Source organism: Maniola jurtina, chromosome 3 (genome assembly GCF_905333055.1).
Source record: "Maniola jurtina chromosome 3, ilManJurt1.1, whole genome shotgun sequence".
NCBI classification, from domain to species: domain Eukaryota; kingdom Metazoa; phylum Arthropoda; class Insecta; order Lepidoptera; family Nymphalidae; genus Maniola; species Maniola jurtina.
Window position 1 is genome coordinate 12952671 of NC_060031.1, and position 21174 is coordinate 12973844.

The 21174-nt window shown below is 36.8% G+C and overlaps 2 protein-coding genes across 2 annotated transcripts in view; one reads left to right on the forward strand and one right to left on the reverse strand.

Annotated features, from left to right (window-relative positions):
* Positions 1-3309: 3309 nt before the first annotated feature.
* LOC123881100 (ankyrin repeat and MYND domain-containing protein 2) lies at positions 3310-5334 on the forward strand. Its single transcript, XM_045929670.1, has 2 exons — positions 3310-3639; positions 3745-5334. The coding sequence occupies exons 1-2, from the start codon at positions 3439-3441 to the stop codon at positions 4729-4731; spliced, it is 1188 nt and encodes a 395-aa protein (XP_045785626.1). The 5' UTR covers positions 3310-3438; the 3' UTR covers positions 4732-5334.
* A 205-nt stretch (positions 5335-5539) lies between these two features.
* LOC123881102 (T-box transcription factor TBX6-like) overlaps positions 5540-21174 on the reverse strand; it is a 49977-nt gene continuing 34342 nt past the window's right edge. The window contains exons 4-5 of the mRNA XM_045929672.1: positions 11200-11340; positions 5540-6369 (exon numbers count right to left, since the gene is read on the reverse strand). Of these exons, the coding sequence (XP_045785628.1) occupies positions 5884-6369; positions 11200-11340 (627 nt within the window). The 3' untranslated portion in view covers positions 5540-5883. The remainder of the gene's footprint in view (positions 6370-11199; positions 11341-21174) is intronic.

The following is a 21174-nucleotide window of genomic DNA, read 5'->3' on the forward strand; positions in this document are numbered from 1 at the left end:
CAAAACAAACTTCAATGTGCTACAAAAATTAAATTCATTTTAAGTAAATCAAGTTAGAAAAAAAAACTACAGAAAAATTTCGGTCCATTGTACATAAGATTTTTTTTGACTGTGCTTATGCAAGCCAAAGCGCAAAAGGTTGAAGCTGGAACAATTAGTCTAATTTATGAGCCGCTACACAGATTCCTGAACAGTGTATTATTATAATTATTATTACCTTCTCGTAGATTCCCTGCGATCTACCCAAAGTTGTGTGGAATTTGGCTTTTTTAACAACTGGCACTCCTCTGTCTTCCTTCTCCTATGTAATTAAAATGCGGCATGGAATATCGGATGCTTTAGATAAATTATATAGTTATACGTATAGTAATTTCTTATTAAACATCTCGTTTTATTAAAAATGCATTGAGTTATTAATTAGCTGTGGGTAAAATAAGAATTTGTGACATAACTAAATATATTTGAATACTTATTCACGTAATGAATTTGCATTATTTAGAAGTTCGATAAAATCGACAACTTATTTGAAAAAATGAATGCTGTGTAGATAATAGAAAAGTAGAAAATAAGTAACAAAGTTTTAATCAGTGTAAAAATAATAATAAATGTAGTTCATATACCCACGTAGAATTATTTATAGGTAAATTTTATTAACACAACTATACTTAAGAATTATATATTTATTATGACACTATCGATGTCAATAATACTATTATAACAATTTTATGCATAAGTATAAAATTTTCTCAATAATTGTGTAATCTCAATTTATTAACGATTAAATAGACTTTTAATCTCTGAATGTTGTGATTATTCGCTGTAACGTCTAGTAGTAATTAATGTAAATAGGTGCTCCATTTTTTAATTAATATTTATTACTTATATTTTTAGAAAAAAACTTAGTTACTATCCATCACTCCGTCCTGGGCAATGCGGATTGATGAATTGTACACATTCTATTTTAATTTGTTTGAATTTTATGTAATTCATTTTATAAATAGAATATAAGAGTACCTAATTAGTGAATTAGACGAGATGCTGATCGCTCTACACGACACGGTTACTTACATAATGTAGCGCCGTAGTAGCTTCAATGTAGCGATTCTGGCTATTAAGCCATTGAACTATATTACTCGTAGTAGTAATACCTCAATGTATTAAGCAGGTTAATTGCGCACTTTTCTCGCAAAGTAATAAAGTACTTATAAAAGTATACCTATTCATTCATTCGCTCATACTTTTCAAAAGTAAAGAAACAATAAAATGTGATTTAACTTGTTTTCTTTTCCTTCAAGCAGACGCACTAAACGAAAGTTATTAAACAAGGTTAAAGCCATTGAATTACCTATAATGTATAGTGGTTACAATCCAATTTAATTCAACTGTCAAAATCGAAACTTCATCAACCTGTCAAAACTCGAAACCAATAAGATGATACGATTGCGAGTGTGTTGTGCAATTACCCCAAAATCAATTTTTCCCTTATTTTAATGTTTAGCAACTATTCTAGAAAATGTAAATTAACTAAGTAATATATTCACCTATATTATTAAACAATTTAATCTTCTATTAACTTCAATGTGTAGAATAATAAATTAAGTAATACCACCTAGTTGGTTTATGTAACACGTTTGAAAATGCTTTTTATCTTGCGATTATCTCTTTTCGATGTTAAACTTCTATATGTGACAAAATATTTACCTATTTCTGTAATCCTAGCCGTTGTTGTTTAACTGATCAATAGTTATATCAGCCATTATGACTATTGATTTATAGAATAAAATTTTTACGTAACTTATACTGTATTTTATCTTTTAATTAAAACCTGTACCAGCCTCTACGTATAAATAATAATCACACTTATCATACCTATTACAAAGGCGCAATTTTGTATGTAAATCAAACAAAGATAGCTGAGTAGGTAAGTACCTATTTTGATATTATGAATAATAAGTAAGTATATATTAATATTATAATAGATCCAAAGATTGTAGCCTCAATAGCTCAATGGTTATAGGAGCGGACTGAAATCCGAAAAGTCGGTCGGTCGGGGGTTCAAACCCCACCCGATGCACTATTGTCGTACCCACTCCTAGCACAAGCTTAACGCTTAGTTGGAGGGGAAAGGGGAATGTTAGTCATGATTAAAAATGTCTGTGTGTTTGTTACTTCTTTACATAGGTACGTACTCACAGAAATCGCAAATATACTAAGAAGGCACCTACTACTCAACTGATTAGGTTGATATCATCTGGAAAAGATCTACTTAGACTTTACTCGTAAGAAGATTTTTTTCTCCCGCGTCGTAGTATTAATTTTGTTGTACCTATTTCTAAGCTTAAAAAACGAACAGACTAACTATTGATAGGACGGCATGGGCAGATTATTATTAATTTCGGCCGTTAATGATGAAACCAATAAATGGATCCAATTATGAAATCAATGAAATCCAGACTATAAATCCTATTTCCTAAAGCAAGGCAAAGTAATCTAATCTACGACTATCTTTTCTTTTATGAATTGGTTAGTCCCTCTAGCTATTATAGTCTACCGCAAATAGCCAAAATTATGTGCATTGTTCATTTTAAAACTCCCGCCACAGGTACCATACCCCTGCTATCATAGTCAATCTCACAGACCAATAATCTTATCCGTCTTTTTTTTTTCCTCTCGTCTGGTTCCCGTCTCTACCACTCTACTGTTAATATGTCCATGTCGTAGTTTGCTGGTAGTAATCTGTGAATACCTTGTGAATTTGTTGTGAATAGTATTGACTTGATGAATAGGTACCTATTTCAATAAGGCTGATTTTTCCTGATTCTGAACTGAAGATTTTGGAAAATTTGATCCGATTTGATCATATTCGTATGGATGCGCTTCACGCTTGTGTCAAACAACATACAGCAAGCATCTGCAAACACCACTTATTTAGTACTTTTTATACACAGTGTTTGGCTCCATTCATTTGATATCTAATCAAAGGTTTGGCTAGGGTTAGGCTTGCAGAAATTCGGATCGAACCTTGATCGAACGACAAGCGCCAAATTACTAAGAGATTACCATTACTTGTCTGTGACAAGCGCTCCCAAGCTTTGGCAAGCAATAAGCATACGCAAACACCGCAAACATCCGTCCACACGCTTGCCAGTGCTTGTTGTTTGCTTTTTGCCACAAGCATGAAGCGCGTTCAGTATTATCACTGATTTGATATCTGCAGCCTGCTCAGAACGCGCAACCTTCCGTTTTTGACATGTCATAAATTGACAATTGATTTGACATCATTTGACTTTGACAATCGAGATTCGAGATCGACACAGTTGACATATGACTTGACTTATGACTTGTAAAAGCTTTAATTCATTAATTTTCGTGTTTAAAATTGTAAAATAAAACGTATAGAAAGTAGTAATTAAATAAAGTAATTAATTGTGAATCAATATGGAAAACAAACCAGAAGAAGCAATTACCCCTGAAAAAACAATATTCACCGCCATAGCGCAAGGTGACCTGGTGGAATTTAAGAATATCCTCGCCCAACATAAAGGCAACGTCGATTTTTTCGACGAAAATGGTATGACGGCACTCCAGCACGCCGCTTATAAGGGTAGCAAGGAAATGGTGCAACTATTGCTTGACAGAGTGAGTACCTGCCTACTAAGTAGTCCTAAGTAGGTCACCATATTTACAAAACCTATTGTCTTTCTAGATATAGCTAAGTGCTAACCTTTAATTTGATATTTGCAGGGTGCAGACGTGAATTCTGGGAAACATGAGTATAATTACACGGCTTTGCACTTCGGCGCGCTGTCTGGTAACTCAGAGGTATGCAAGCTGCTCTTGGACGCTGGAGCCAAGTCGATTGCGACCAACTCCGTCGGCCGCACTGCCTCCCAAATGGCTGCGTTTGTCGGTAATCACCACACAGTCGCAACCATCAACAACTATGTGCCATTGAGTGAAATTTCCTTTTACTCTGTCCCCCAAGGACAACAAACAGAACCTTACCTCCCACCTTTCTTAGTAGAACCATTACACAAATTCGTTCTCGGCGTAAACATTCATCCTGTCAGATTAGCCCTTAACCTACAACATACACCAGCTTTACTAGACCATGCCGACAAAGTTAGTAAAGTACTTGAAATGCTTTGTAAAAGAGAAATGACTAGGGGTACTGACACAAATGAAGTTATGGCATTCAAATACCACTATCTCGCTTATGTTATAAAAGAAATAAACAATATAAGGGACAAACAGAAACCTAACTCTGATAAAGAAGATAAGAAACATGACATTGTTGAAATGTTTGCTAAAAAGCTCTTGAAGCCAGGAAAAGATGGAGTATCTCTAGATCTAATGGACTCGTTCTTGAAGGATTGTGTACGAGAATTTCCATACAGAGAATGTACAACATTTCACCAAATGGTCTCTTCATTGACTAGTAAAGACCCTCCGCCCGCCTTGTCAGTTATAAACTGCACTATTAATGGCCAGAGAGGTTTTGTTGATGCAATCCCTTATTGCAGCACATGTGGGGAAGAGAAACCAGCTAAGAAATGTTCCAAATGCAAAATGGTGCAGTATTGTGACAGGGAGTGTCAGCGTTTACACTGGTTCGTTCACAAAAAGGCCTGCAATAGAGAATCTAGTGTTCCCATTAGTACTTCTAATTCTAAACCCACTGTTGATGCTGCGGAGTTAACATCGGAGTTACAGAATCTTGTTGCTGGATAGTCCATTTCACTAAGATTGCAATATTTGTTTAAAATAGATGTTAGTTATTAAGGCAATTTTCAGCCCGATAATAGTAATATTTTTTTGACATAATTGATACAATTACCAAACCAATAATAATTTATATTCCATGTGCATTTACAACTTATTTCTTATGACATACCTATTTAAATATTAATTAATGAGAATCAATATATTATGTTGTAATAACTGATTGTATGCATATTGTGTTCTACACCAATGTTAATTATTACCATATTTTTTCTGTCAGTGCTTTTAAATGTGAATTGGATGTATTTACTACTGTAGTATTACTATTAATATCTTGGTCCATCATCTAGGAAGAAATTTTGAAAAGTTACTTGATAAATTGAATTTCACTACCAACCAATTTCACTGATTAGACTTTTTCATACTAGGAGTAGGAATATTAGGTTACAAAACTTCAGTTTTATTACGTACAAACCACCTCAAAATTTCTCCCTAGATAGGAATTTGAAGGTACTACAGACTCGCAGTCTAATCTCCATTTTGTAAGAATAAGAAATAAATCCATATTATTCTTGTTGTTGTAAGTGTTTATTAAATAAGTAGAACAATAATATAATTTAATGTGTCACTAGTATCACTTTGATTTTTTTTTAATTTGACAAAATAAGTAGAATATTGTTATAATTTAACATGTCATTAGCATCACTGATCGATTTTTAAATTTAATTAAAATTAATATACAAATATAACGTCTAGACTTTTTTTCACTTTCATGAAAAACTTGCTATAAGAGGAGGGAGAGATGAATAAAACCACAAAAAGTAATATTAAAATTATTTACTTTATCTTCTTACATAAAAATAATTTTTATATGTACAATTCTATGCGTAGCCTAAGTACATAAATTAGACGTAGTTTTCTAAAACAAAAAACTTCAATTTATTACTTTTCTCGTACTAAATTAAAAGTTTGCGTAAGGCACTTTTATCACATAAAATATAAGTTCGACCCTAATCGTTAACATCTACGAGGTAGGTTTAAGAAGTAACATCGAGTAGGTAGGTATTTATTTACAATACAGTAAATATTGCGCATTATGCCCGTCGAGATTTCCATAGAAATCCAGATAAATTAAAATATTGTCTAAAATCAGAAGTGGGATCAGCCTTCACCGAGTAAAGCACTGATGGTAAAACTCTTGATGCGTCTGCAAGGAGCGGGGGCAGTAGGCGGTGTGATGTTCGTGGGTGGAGGGGGTAAAGTTGGACCCCAGGGAGAGCTCAGAAAACTACCAGCTAAAGTATTAGCGGGCCACATTCCTAAAGGCATTGGCATAACATGTAGAGGATTCATGTATGGTAACTCAGGAGGGTAGAATGTAGGGGGTGGGGTTATGTTTTCTTGTACTACGAGTGGAGCGGGTGATTCTACTAAAGGTGGAGATCTAGGGGATGAGGACCGGAGGCTGCCTTCTTCCGAGCAAGAAGACGCCGCATCAGAACAGGAGCGTTTTGCGTCTGTGGTTTCATTTTGGTTTTCTGGATTATCTGGTTCTATGTTCTTTCTTTTGCACTTGGACTGGCCGCAGGCGCGGAAACCTTTCGCGAATGGATTGTTGTCGATCTTCAGTTTAGTTATCCGGTCGTTCTGTGGACAAAGAAAATAAAAGTTTAGTTAATTTTAACTCAGTAGAGTAAAACCGAAGTACTTTTAAATACTAAAATAACTATGTTTAAATTTGATAATTAGGTAGGTGAATATAATCAGTAATTTATGGATTTGATACAAAACCCACGAGCCGGAGGATTGAAGTGGTGGAAAAATGGTTCAATTATTGGAAATATTTACCAGGTTCCAGGTTCCATAGTGCACTGAAATCAATGTGATCACAGTTTGAAGTAGCATAGAGTTTGAAAAATAACGTCATTCGTTTTAAAAAAGATGATTCCGTTACGTTGTGCAATTAACCACAAGTTCGGATTGTCATGGCACACAATATTTAAGACATTAAAATGTTGATTTGCTATTACGTTTTAATTTGATAGAGTTATTAAGCATCGAGGTGGCCATCAATAGATAAAGATTGCGTCTCCATCCGCGCATGCGGTCACGATTTAAACATTAGATAGGTTCTTACTTTAATTATCTATTTGGCGGGTAAGGTTTTATTTCTCTTTTAATTACTTATGTACCTATATTCGTGACGCCCACCTACAAGTTTTTCCTACTTAACTATCTTACCTACCCAATCACAAGGGTTCATTTTGTAAGGTATTTCTAGCCTATTAATTCTTTTATCAAATACGTACTTAGATAGACTAGGTACTCATTTAAAAGTAGGACTGTCATTATTTTGTCTTAAATTAATATTGTGCTAAGCTATAGTACTTACTTACGTACTTACCTAGGTCTACTAATAAAGAGATTAGGTACTTTGTGAACTAATTTATGTCTAGGTAGGTAGGAACCTACCTATTTACTACCTAGGTGGTAATCTCCGAAACTAAAGTTTTTTTTTTCAAACTAAATATCTATTAAGCTACCCTTTATCTAATAGATATAACGCGAGTGAAGTCGCAGGCAAAAGCTAGTTTATTATAACTAGTTTTTTAACTGTGCTAATTCTCGATTCTGGGGTTGCAGGGGGAGTAAAAAGAGCAAGGTCCGAGATTCAAATCCCACCCGTTGTTCTAATTAGCGTACCTACCTAAAGAGCACAAACTTACAGTGGAAAACGGAAACTCAACTCGTACCTATTTGTTAGCCTTCAATTAGTTTTTAACCCCCGACCCAAAAAGAGGGGTGTTATAAGTTTGACGTGTGTATCTGTATATCTGTGTGTCTGTGTATCTGTGTATCTGTCTGTGGCATCGTAGCGCCTAAACGAATGAACCGATTTTAATTTAGTTTTTTTTTTTGTTTGAAAGGTGGCTTGATCGAGAGTGTTCTTAGCTATAATCTAAAAAAATTGGTTCAGCCGTTTAAGAGTTATCAGCTCTTTTCTAGTTTTCTTGTAGAAAAGAAGGTTAGATAACCGTTAGGTTCACAATATTATGTCAATAGACAAATGTCAAGCTGTCAAGATGGATGTTGCCTAAATACATAATTATTTATTTTAAAATGATGTTTTGGAAAACTCAAATACTTTGGATCGTCGGGGGTGTTATAAATTTTTAATTTACACTTGCTAAGTTGGAAATCTCATAAGTCCGTAACCATATCAAGTTTCAAATTCCAATAGGCAGATAGGTGCCTATCTCTACGGCGAGCTATCTTATCTTAGTGGGAATGCAATTTAAACATCCGTTTCCGCATACATCCTCGCTAATAGCTAATAGCCTGTAGAAGCTGTAGGATAATTGCTGCACATGTGGCGTCCTGGCGACAGGCCAATTAGCAGGGCGTGGAGGCGCATCGCCGTCGCGTCGCGCGTCGCCCGCCCGTCGCGCTGCTGCCGGCTGCATCGCTGCCTCAACACGGCGCCAGCAGTCGTGCTTTCCAACTATCCGTAACGCCCAAAATATGTGATATTTACTTTCCCTAGTTTTTATGTATCTAGAGATTTGACTTTAACTTCAATTAGCCAAGTTAAGATGCCGCTGGGATGATAAAAACAGCTTAGTTTGGCTTAATCCTAGATTGTATAATTTGACCTGGGAATAGGTAGGTTTTTTAAAATGCGGATACAAGTTAGCCGCAATTAACGTTAACTGCAATCTCACCTGGTGGTAAGTGATGATACAATCTAAGAGGGAAGCGGGCTAACCTGGAAGGGCTATGGCAGTTTTTATTAAACCCAAACTCCTTTGGTTTCTACACTGCATCGTACCGGAACGCTAAATCGCTTGGCGGCACGGATTTGCCGGTAAAAAAAGGTAGGTATAACTTGGTTTACTTAAAAAGTAAACAAGTAGCTTCTCGCTGAGATGCGGGGCGCGCTATCCTACGTGACTTGATAAATGGGAAGAATCATGGTATCAGAAAAAGACAGATAACGAATGTAGGTATAGAGTTTATTGAGAGTTCAGAAGGTAAACCACAGAATTAGGAAAAAGACTCGGTAAACCAAAGCAGGGAATGCTAGAGCCTTAAAAATTGAGGAGATTGAGATTAAGTTAGGCGTCTGTCTCTGGCTTGGCAGTACCTAATTAGAATCCATTAACATAGACTTGACAAACAAAAAACAACGTCGATATTTGCACTTTTGGTGAGTGCCATCAGAGTTTATCTAGCAAAATCCTAAAGGCAAATAGTCCCGTCGCGATACGCGAAGTCACTTGTAAATGACTGTTTACATGACACGATAAGGCGGCGCCGGCGGGTGCCGTGTGCTAAGCATACCACCAGATAACCGTGCAACTTGCCACGTTCTAAAGCTTGCTAAAAGCTAGCTATTAACTCACTTTAAAACCACTTCTCAAGTCGGTCGGTTAGTTTAAAGTTTAAACGAATGCTCGAGATGTGCAAGGCGCCGCCTTCGATCCGCCCTGTCGCCCGTGACGTCACGCGACTTGCAGTTGCTTTTAACATTTTGCATCAACTATTTCACATATTTGCGACTGTCCCGTCGCCAGTTTTTTCCTAATGTGTAATTAGGGTCTGTGTAAATTTGACTCAGTTATCGGGTGCAAACGGCAAAGCTGTCGGTCGGAGATTTACAAACATGCCATGTCTAGACGATGATTAATCATGTATAAATATTTTCGGTGTGGCAATGCAACGTATTGTTACACGGGGATTGGTCTGCCACCTAGTTACGCTCTTAAATGGGCGTCGGCTATCGGAAAGGGGATTTTCTAATTCGATGGTAATTCGTAACAATAACGTGGCGGGTATGTGTCCGTTTGAGCGGGGATAATGTGCAATGATACGCCGACGGCCATTGTCGAGAAAGGGGTCCCGTTACGTGGACAATTCCGGGATTATCCTACAAAGCCGCCGGCCCTATAATTGTAATCGTAAATGGACGCGAGAAGCAGTTCGCGCCTCGTTGCCGTCAACATGAAACTCGCCGCCAGAAGAAGCCGCCGCGACCTAATTACTGTACGATGGATTATGCAAGAAAATGACGCGCTTCGCTGAGCGTCTAAAGGAAAAAGCTTTATGGAAGAAAACAAACAGCGGGAGGGCGCCGCAGGACGGTGCAGATCTGTTACAATTTGCTGTGCGGACAGCTTTAATAAATTACATTAAAATGCGTATTTAAGTACGTTCAAGCCTTAGAATCACCACAGGCTCCTGAAGAACAAATAAAGGTGTAGAATTGTCCAATAGGTACACTTATTTTTATCTGATCCTTGGTCTAGAAGTTAGAACTATAGATTTACGAGTGCCGATTGTTTGCGACATTTTGTTCTAAGAATGTTAACAGTTGTTTATTGTCATTGTTTTAAATTCCAGAAGCGTTTTGCACTTGACCCACCTAAATGGGATCCTACTTACAATGGGATCGTCTATTATCAACTCATGAGTACAAAACAAAGATGCCGTTACTGTATATACCCACTCATGTTACTGAATACTGACTAACTGTTGATTCATCAAATCTCGCACTTTATTCAAACACAATACAGAACTGTTAAGCAAGCGGGCCGACGAATTTTAAATTAGTGCTTTTGTTTCCATAACCGAAGACGATGACCAGCGTCGCCGACGCAATCTCTAATTTTTTGCTCGGCGTATGGTGTAAAAGCTTTGGCGCCTTGGACTCCGAAAAAAAATCTGTTCGTACTCATAAGTGCGAATCGCATCGTTTTCGGAGAAACTTACTACGTTTTCGTAGAATTGGAGTTTGATCATATCGGTTATTTCCTACTGGGGTTACCCTCAAAGGTGTCAAAAGACCATAAAAGACCAATCGTTACATAGAATATTATGTGAAAAACAAAAATATGATTTTGCTAAGCAGATAAATTTCCTACCATGCAGGTATCAAAGCTTTTAACTTAATTTTAGCACTGTTTTGGGTCGTTTTGCTTGGAAATGAGTTCAGATTTGTATTCAGTGGGCCAAACATTTCAGATTGAAGAAAGAAAGAAAGTATTTTGATCAGAAGTCAACAAACTACACCGTTTTGTTAGCCAGCTCCTCATTAATGATGATGATAATATAGTAAGACAACTGCCTCGTTCGTCTAGAGGTAAGCATATTCAACTGTAGATGACGAGGTCCTAGGTTCGATCCCCGGGCCAGGCCAAAATAGGTATTGGTATCTAAGTAAGTAGGTAGGTACTAGCCCAGAGTTAGAAAGGTGGCGGTGTATCGCCCCCGTGCCTCTGAAAGCTGTCTGTAGACCTGATCTCTCTCCGGTCGTGTCGTATTTCCGTCCCATCGGGCTATGAGATTGGGGGAATAGGGAGTGCATCTGTGTATGCGCACACACTTGTGCACTGTATTTCCTGCGCAGTTGGCTAATCTCTATGTAGATTGACCGCCGTGGCTGAAATTAGGTTGGGAGGACATTGTCATGATAATTACCTGGTAAGCAGTAACGGCTATAAACTCAGTCTCTGGGAAGGCGAAGGAAGCGTGCGGCGCGCCCCACGCCAGCGCTGCGGCGTCCCTCGCTCGCACCACAAGCACGCGAGGCCGGTACTTGTGCATCGATGTTAGAACCATCTGGAAGGAGAACGTCACATCATCATTATCATGATTTAACCTATCACTGGCTCACTACTGAACACGGGTCTCCTCTCAGAATGAAAAGGGCTTAGGACAAGCTGGCCAAGTGCGGATTGGCAGACCTCGCACACCTTTGAGAAGATTGTGGAGAATTCTCAAACAAGCCGGTTTCCTCATAATGTTTTCCTTCACCGTTAAAGCAAGTGATATTTAATTGCTGGTTTCTTTTTCGGGTGTTATTTTAATCGCTTGAAAACGCTCATAACTCTGAAAAGTTGGAGAGGTGCGAACAAGTCAAGCCAACGTCTGTAACCAATAAGCCATCACCGCTTTTTCCATTTAATTACTACAAAGTGCAAAAAAGATATTTGGGATGAAAAAAAAAACAGATTGGCGACACGTCTGGTGGTGGGCGGCTTTGGCGGGCCCTACACAGGCCCTACGACCCTACGAGAGCTTATCTGGTACTTGACGCGCTACCTGCGCGGGCGCCGCTCAGCCACTTCATGCGTAAAGGGTTCTGTTTTGTGTTTTCTTGTACTTGTACACTTTTTTGACGCTGGAAAGCCTTTTTTACGCGACTACTGAACTTGAAACGTGATCTATTTGAGCTCCGGATATGGGTTAGCTTATTCCCGCGACTTCGTCCTCGTCGATTTATATTTATTTAAGACTAGCTGTGCCCGCGACTTCGTTCGCATGGAATAGTGACTTTTCAGGCAGTATGTACTCTGTACGTTAAAAATGTTCGCCGTGATTCTTTAAATTTTTATTGAAAATATGACAATAAAACTTAAAGCTAGCCTTATCTAATTACTATACAAATCATGCCCGCGTGGAATGGTATTCTTTAAATTGACATAACTTTTTTATTTATGAACCGATTGACATGAAATAAACACTAAATGTTAAGTGAAGCTTACTACAATATATTAGTGAAAACCGTATCTAAATCGAATAAGCCGTTTCTGATATTAGCGTGCACAAACACACAGACAAACAGACAAAAAAAAATTTAATTACAATTTCGGGTTCGGCATTGATATAATAACAACCCCTGCTACTTTTTTTTTATATATTTCCATTGTACAGACACCACTTTTCTACAATTTTATTATATGTATAGATTCTTAAAGGAAGAATTTTTATCCGATCCGCAAAGCCTACAAAAAGGTTATGATTTTAGCAGTGTATGTATATAGGTACCTATGTATGTTTAGGTATATTTGTTTCACCTTAGCGCCTAACCTAAGGAGCCGATTTTGATAAATTAGCGTCAATAGATTCGTTATTATGGTCCGGGTATCATCGACACATTCTACTAACTTAATCAATATGATATGTATCTTACATTCAAAAAAAAAAGGCGGCCTATGGAAAAAGATGCTCGCCTCGAATATTAAAGGAGCTCATCCTGCGCAAAATTTCATGCTTCTAGAATCTAGACCAACCACAGCCGTGGGTTGTCTGGCAGTAAAAGGGTACTTCTCTGATTTGGCGCAAATCGGAGAAAATAAGAGAATTTTTTAAATTGTGAAAATTGCTGAACTAAACTAAAATATAGGTGAAATCAAAAAGAATGACCGAGTTATATCAAATTGCACCCATGAATTTCAGAGATATATGCATTTGAAATTTTCAGTTACTGAAGGTAATGATTTCTAGTGTGCTGGTAATGATTTTGGTGGAGAAGGCGTTGATGTTTATCTGATGGTAATGAAGAAATATTTCATTTTCAAAAAATAACGTGTTTCTTCATCTTATTAATCAAGTAAACAGAATTAATAACGGAAATATTGCAAACTTTAACAAAAATATTATTCCAGACATATCATCACCTATAAATTTTACTTGAAATGTATAAAATAATCATGCTGCGAGAGCATATTATCACGAAAACAAATGTTTGGTGATAGAACAGTATGAGCGAAAACATGATTATTTTAATTTGCATAGAAATGGTAGACCTGCGATGGGTGTCGTATATAAACATTTTAGTTGATGATAAAGTTAAACCCACCCTTTTGTGGACCCTGAAGTCAAAAAGAATTTGTAAAACGATTTATAGAAAATAATATGTTCGCAGACACATGTCAAGGGAATCATTGCAACATCTTGGGAATGTTAAGACATGCAATGAATACCGCACTATCAGCCTCATGAGTCATGTTCCAAAGATGTTTCAGCTCTTAAGGGATTAGAAATAAATGTGACAACTACTTCAATGAGAGTCAGTTTGGATTTAGATTTGGTGTTGGAACCTGAGAAGCATTATTTGCTATAAACGTACTAGTTAGTCCAAAAATATAGAGACATGCAAACTGATGTATGAATTTCCTTCATTGATTATGAGAAAGCCTTTGACCGTGTACATCAAGTGGTACTTATTCGTCGTTTGCAGTATGTTGAACTCGTTGGCAAGGAAATAAAGATCATTAAGAACCCTTACTGGTGGCAGACTGGGACAGTAATAGTTGAAGTTGAGGAAACAGATGAAGTAGCGGTAGGCCATATGGTATGACAAGGACACATCTTATCTCCGCTTCTGTTCAACTCATACTGAGACGCTATCATCTCAGAAGCATTGGAAAATAAGGAATGGGATGTCAAGGTAAACAAATAAATATAAATAATATTAGATACGCTGATGATACTGTTTTTTTGGCTTCTAGTTCCCAAGATCTTTAGAAAATAATAGATAGCGTTTATAAATGTAGCAGAAAGTCGGGTCTAAGCATGAATCTCTCAAAGACTAAGTTTATGTACAGTATCAAGAAAACCGCAACAAACCTCAATAAGAACTCTCACATGTACAACACTCGAAAGAGTTTCAATGCACAAATATCTTGGTACTTGGGTAAATGAAGAATGGGATCCAGATTCTGAAATAAAGACCTGAATTGAAATTGCCCGTGAATTATTCATGAAAATGAAAAAAGTACTGCGCAATAAGCAACTGCTACTGAAAATTACTGCGAGTAAGTTGGGTTCAAAAAATAAAAATGACAAAGATGCATCAGTAAAGATAGAGACCTAATTTTGGCGATCAAATGCAGAAAGGTCGGTTATCTGGGGCATGTTCTCAGACATGACCAGTATCAGTCGTACGCGTACTATCTTTAAGAGGTAATCTGCCATTAATAAAGAAAGGAGTATTAGTCCAATGGAAACGTACATCAGAATGTATTTTTACTTTTGGTGAATTCCTGGCTTTCCTGGAAACTTCTTCCGTTTTATTTGTTTCAACTGATAGAGTTTCTTGTAAAGGTTTTTTATATAATCCCATCCTCGTCGCCACTGAAATGTACTACAAGAAGTTAATAACCATGGTCATTTCGATACGCCATTTTATTCGAAAACACGTCAAACCGTCGAAACAAAAGCCTAATAATTATTGACATACACCATCGACAATGTATATTACACAAAGCTAGCCCTTGACGTCAATTGTAGAGGTTTTGACAAATAAATAACATCTTTTATTACTATAGGAGTAGTATGTTCACAAGGAGCACATTATTTTTCTGTGGATGATTTTCTTCTAAATCCCTTGTTATCTTAAACAGTATTTTCTCAATCGGCTTACTTCTTTTTATTTTTTTTATATGTTTTTTTAATTTTCACGTATTTTTTTTCTCTGTACTCTTTGTTGTCTTGGAGTCAACAAAGAGTTTTGATTTTCTATTCTTCTTTAGTCTCAAAATAATCCGTAGAGTTAAGTAAGGATGTCTTCCTCACCACTGTTATTTATCTTGCTTATCGACGAAGTTATGCGTCGTGTCACCAATAGTCCGAAAGGGATATCATGGAGCAGTAGGCAACTTGAAGACAACTTGAACAGTAAGAGTTTCAGTGTTATTCCCCGCATTTTCTGGTCTAACACGATCAGAAATGAGGACTTGTGGTACAAATGCCAGCAACTCCCAGTTAATAAGGAAATAGCTTTGAGGCGATTGTGATTGGTCGGGAATATTTTGCGAAGAGAGGAAGAAAACGTTGCTCAAGCGGCATTTATTGAAACGTGCCTACCTGGCAGCCTGGCGGTCAAATGAGACCTGGTCGAACAACAAACTCCTAGAGGAGGCCCATTGAAGCAGACCTTAAAAGAATGGAATTCTCGTGGAACCATGTCAAAGCAGCAACCAAAGGTAGGGAGACCTAGAAAACAACTGCTGTAGCCCTAATATCCAAGAAGGAATGAAAGGACTCCATCATTCTTCTTTACGTTTCGCATATTTTTCTAGATCTTTCTTTAGTTCTTCGTTTTTGTTTGTTTTTTGTGTTTTTAGCCTGCGCTAATTTTTTTTCGCGCGTTTTTGACTATTTCTTTTCACTATAGTAGTTTCTAAAATCGATATATGATGGTTATTTTAATATTGAAATACCACGAGGTGCAATAATTTTGAATAGTTATTTCTAAATTGCTTGGAACAATATGGGCTACTAATTCAACTGATAAGTTAAAGAATTACTGAAGATTAATATTTTGTCACGTGATTTAATGTCAAAGGATATGAAGAAAATTACACAATTTTGGAACAACATTATTTCCTGAAAAATTGATCACCTCCTTCAATTCAACATCATTACCTTCAATTTAAAAACGGAAGGAAAATTACGGTAATGATAGAGCGTAAATGAGGTTTTGGCAGTTTTAATTGTCTAACGTCGTATTTTAAAATGCAATATATATGAACATCAAACTACATACTTATGTTGTTATTAGTGCATGAAAGAAGATAAAATTATTAAGAAAAACTAATTATTTGTCCTAAAATGATGTTGAAGGTAAAGAGTGAAAAGTCGTGCCAAACACCAGTTTTGGCACTAAAAGCGTAAATATTTTTTTTTCTACAAGTGCACGGCCACTTTCCGCAACATGCCTAGATAGACTGATTATGGCTTAGTACGGGGCAGGGGAGAACGGAAGGCAATATGTATACTAGAAGGATATTTTGGAGGTGCCATCTCAGTTGCAGGTAATGACTTTTTTTCTGTGCCAAACATTTGTTATTTTTTTATGACGTAATTAAATGATTCGTACGTGTGAAAATGCATTTTAATTGCTTCTCAGGATGTATATATTAATATGTGAAAAACTCGAGCTCGCTTAAAACCGTCTTCTTTGAAAATCATAGCGATTTTTCCTGAGACTCCTGTTTTACCCGCAGAAGGAGGTGAGTTTTTAATATCAAAAATATTATTTCTGAAGTAACCTTTGTAGTTACAATTTTGAATTTTGGGGCACCCGTAGCTGAATATACAAGAGTTCTTTTGTAATGCAATTCTCATCTGTAACTTCATTCATTATTTTTTTATTTGACCTGATATGTGATTTGCGCCAAATCTGAGAATCACCGAAAAAGAGGTTCTATGATAAACAGAATTATTAGATACTTACTGTATATTGTATAATAGTATGGGTTTTATCTTAAATCTTCTAATTTTTGGTGTTACAGTTAATTATAATGAGATTAAAACAGATTCATTACATCTATTACCTATGCATTTTCATATCGTCCGGTAACGACACGGCACCGGTGCCGCGGCGACTATAGGTATACCACTAGCGACCCGCCCCGGTTTCGCACGTGTAGCTTATTACTATATCAGGGATTTTTTTTTGAGAATAAAATATAGCCTAAATCCCTCAGTAATCTTAGCTTTCTACTGGTGAAAGAATTTTCAAAATATTAGTACTTAGAGAAGTAAGTATAGATTAGCGGGAAGTCGTCGAATATAAGTAATATTCATAGTGACGTCTCCAGCGTAGTTCAGTGTGGAAATTCTTTCACATTATATATGAATTTTTAAATGAAATACATTTATTTTATGTACCACAACTTGTGCCCCTTATAATATCAAGACTCCCACTGGCCGGTTCCAAAAAAAATTCTACTGAGAAGAGTTAGCAAGAAACTCATCAGTTAATCTTTTTAATAAGTAACAAGTCTACTCGTATCTACATAAGATTATTCGATCTCTAACTGACGTACCGTCACCATGCCAGTGAAATTGCCGTGCCGTTGCCGGCCAATGTGATAACGCTCATTCGTAACAACTAACAACCTCATCCATCTTCATCTTTACGCACTACGATTTTATAGTTCCTACATAATTAATGTAGACTAAGCTTTGGCTCACGGTTTCGCTTGCTTGAAATTTAGGTCACGCTTTATCTTGGATCAGGTATACCTATACTTAACTCAAACAATTTTCATGAAACTTTGCTTCGTGGCTAACTTACTTATACCTATGCCTCAATCAATCGGCCTATTGATTTTATGCGTGATGTGAAAATAAGTTAATTAATATGAACAGAAAAGCTTTTTAAAATGATATTATACTCCTAATAATATTTGTATGTACAATAGAGAGAATAAAATAATTAACAAAAACTGTTGCTCCAAAAAAAAATGCTTTTGATTTTGCGGCACTCGTGACTCTTGATTTTAACATTCACATTTTTTTTTTGCAATTTTTTTAATGTAAACTAATGCTGTTAGTTCCAGCTGCTAAACTGTCGGTACTGTATAACCAAGATCTTGATTGAGAGATAAACGAAGACGTTCTAAACTAACAATAAGAAACCTACCTAGGTACCTACTTAGATGAAGAAATAAGAAATAAACACACGTTACCCTAGTCACGTTGCAGTTCCAAAGCGCCTAATTGCATGCTTGTATGTCATTCTGTATAATACGAACACGTGTCAAGTCGATGGGGAGATAAAGTCGTCTAGACGTTTAAGCTAATTGCAGGTTGCATGTTTTTTATCATTCGCGCATGACGCCGGCGCACTTCGGTGGCGGCGGCGAACGAAGACTTCTGGAGAAGTGAAGACTATCGTTTTACATGCTATCAGCAAGTTGGTATCATTAATGTCATAATGGCTTAGCAAGCATTTGCGATTGCGTTTACGACTTTTAACGTTTGCGGTAATTAAGTAGGAACGCACTATAAGAGATAAAACAGTACTTTAACAGGCTTTTTACAATCGACTAACAGCCATTCCAAACGTCACCAGAAAGTGTAGCTCCCACCAAAACCATAGATTCTTGAAGAACGTCAGAGGTCGCTAGGACGCGCACATATCTACTCGAACATACTAACTACTACATAACAAAACCCATACCTAACAGTACCTACATAGGTTGACTATTTAGGTTGTTTGAAGACATTTTCTTGTCCTTAAGTTCTTGTTGAGTGGTTGCATAAATTAAATTATCATGAAACCGAAGATCTGATACAACAAGTGCATACCTAACAAAAAGTGCACGTACTTTCATCTTTCATGCCCAAAATTTAAATTCACATTTATTTATTTTTAAAGCACTGAGCTTTAAATCCCAAGCACTGTCACGTACACAGATCCATGCACACACACACACACTCACACACACACACATATCTTGTATGTAGCAGTAGATTTACTATTTAATTTTATATAACTGTAACTCTAAAATTACCTAATATTGCTTATTTTTTTACTCTCATTTATTTAATAATTAATTTGCTTATTACTATTAGAAACTACTTATTTATTTGAATTGTAACAGAAGTATGGAAGAGCGGGGCCGCCCGCCACAAGTAGGTACTAGTTTAATACTAGTCACTTACTGGGACGGTCCCAATTTCTATGTTAATATGTAAACTTGTTTTTTACCGAAATAAATATTTTTGTATTTATTGTATTGTATTGTATCTTACAAAAACCAGCTGCTGAATTTGTTGTGGGCTTGTTCTTTGTTAGGTACTGTTGATATCTGTGCAGTAGGTAAGTAGGTAGGTAATTAGTTGGGAACCTAGTTGTCTGATCTCATAGGTACGAGTAGGTACCTAGGTAATATCTGTAACTTTGACTGAACTGAACTGTATTTAAACACAATAAAATGCAGGTGAATTCGCGGACCTGGCTACCCACTAGGTTAAACCTACGTACATAATTATAGCTTTTATCTTATCGTGGAGTAAAACCTTGCTACGATTTTATTACATGCAGTATAGGTACTTAAACAGATAAAGATAGTAATACCACAGGTTATAATAGTGAGCAACATAAATTTATGCTCGTTAACTCTGTAAAAGCTCACAATAATGTTTTATTAATCGACTGAAAAATAAAACTTAACTCGATTAAGCTCGACCCGCCAACTTATGACCACAGAATTTCAAATAAGTTAATAGAAATAGTATCAGTTGTTTATTGTTGTGGTCTTTACATACAGACACTAGGTGACGCTACTCGTACTCAAATGAAAGGATTCTACAGCAATCACATGATTGGAACCTGTGACGAAAGTAACTTAGAATGATATTACTAGATGGTACCACAGGTATCTTCGATCACTCACTTTGAAGCCACCACTAACGAAGTGTTAACCTAAGAAACCTCGTTTACTATTAAGTATTCCGAGCCTATATAAACAACTTCCAGAATCCAGATACAACAGTTGGACCTGCGTGAGCTCCGATCATCCGCTAGGAAGAAGTTCTTCCTACTGTTACCTACTGTCGGTAACTTTGTGTATCCAAATTTGGATTTTCGTCTCCTCCGTATCTTGGAGAGCACGTTAAGACGTCAGTTCCAGTTAATATGACTATTATCTGTATCCGTTAAAGCTTTAGAATTGAAATCTCAATCTCTTACTCGAGATGCTAGATCTGGAAACTCCACGGCCGGCGACAATCTCGGCCTTCTTTAACACTTCTATACTTATCCTGAATTCTGTGGCGACATTAACATGCTACGAGCTCACATACATACATCCTTACAACCAATTAATGTAATTTAAAAATGTAATTACAAATTACTGTTTGCGCAATAGTTAACGATTATCTACATAGTTAAATGCAATTAAAAGTGCAATTAAACCAAGTATCAAATTGCAAGTTTCCATTTTTAGTTCTACTAAAGATATTAGTTATTTAGGCGCACTATTGACAGGATTTGATACCTACCTAATAATTTTAGTTTAAATGTGCATTTTCAGAAATTAAGTAGGCTTTAAAGGTGCAGGATAACATCGTGAGGAAACCTACATGCCTGAGAGTTCTCCATAATGTTATCAAAGGGTGTGAAGTCATTGGTAGACTTGGCCGTGCTTGGTCAGCGCGTTAGACTATGGCCAAACGAGGGCCAAACCCATCTCATTCTCAGAGGAGAATCGTGCTTGCCGCGATGGGTTGATCATGATGATGATGAATAACTTTAGCATTTTGAATTTGCTTTGATAAATTTTGGGATGTATGCGCACTACCTACACTCTTCTTCTTCCAGCCCTTATCCCATGCTACGTGGGGTCGGCACAACATGTCTTCCTCTTCCACTTTCTTCTGTCATCCATCAACTTATCATCTACCCCTTTTATAAGCATATCCTCTTTCACGCAATCCATCCACCTTTTCTTTGGTCGTCCTCTTCTCTTTTCTCCATCCACATGCATATTTAACATTCTTCTAGTAATATGACTCTCTTCCCTCCGCATTACATGCCCATACCATGCCAGCCTATTACTCCTCATTTTTTCTACCACTGGTGCTACTTTTAAACTTCCCCTTATATATATTCATTCCTAATCATATCCATCCTTGTCACACCACACATCCATCTCAACATTCGCATTTCGGTCGCATGTACTCGTCTTTCATCCTTCCCTTTTACCGCCCAACATTCTGAACCATACAATGTGACAGGTCTAACGACAGTTTTGTACATTTTGCCCTTAAGTTTAAGGGGCATACCTATACTAATAATGCTAATTCTATCTATAGAAGAATATAGTCGTCGTCATCGTCAACCGATAGACTTCCACCGTTGGACATAGGCCC

Bases quoted from the DNA above. Each gene is read 5' to 3' on its own strand.
- LOC123881100 (XM_045929670.1), top strand. From the start codon at position 3,439: ATGGAAAACAAACCAGAAGAAGCAATTACCCCTGAAAAAACAATATTC. The intron at 3,640-3,744 runs GTGAGTACCTGC...TGATATTTGCAG, and splicing joins TGCAACTATTGCTTGACAGA to GGTGCAGACGTGAATTCTGG.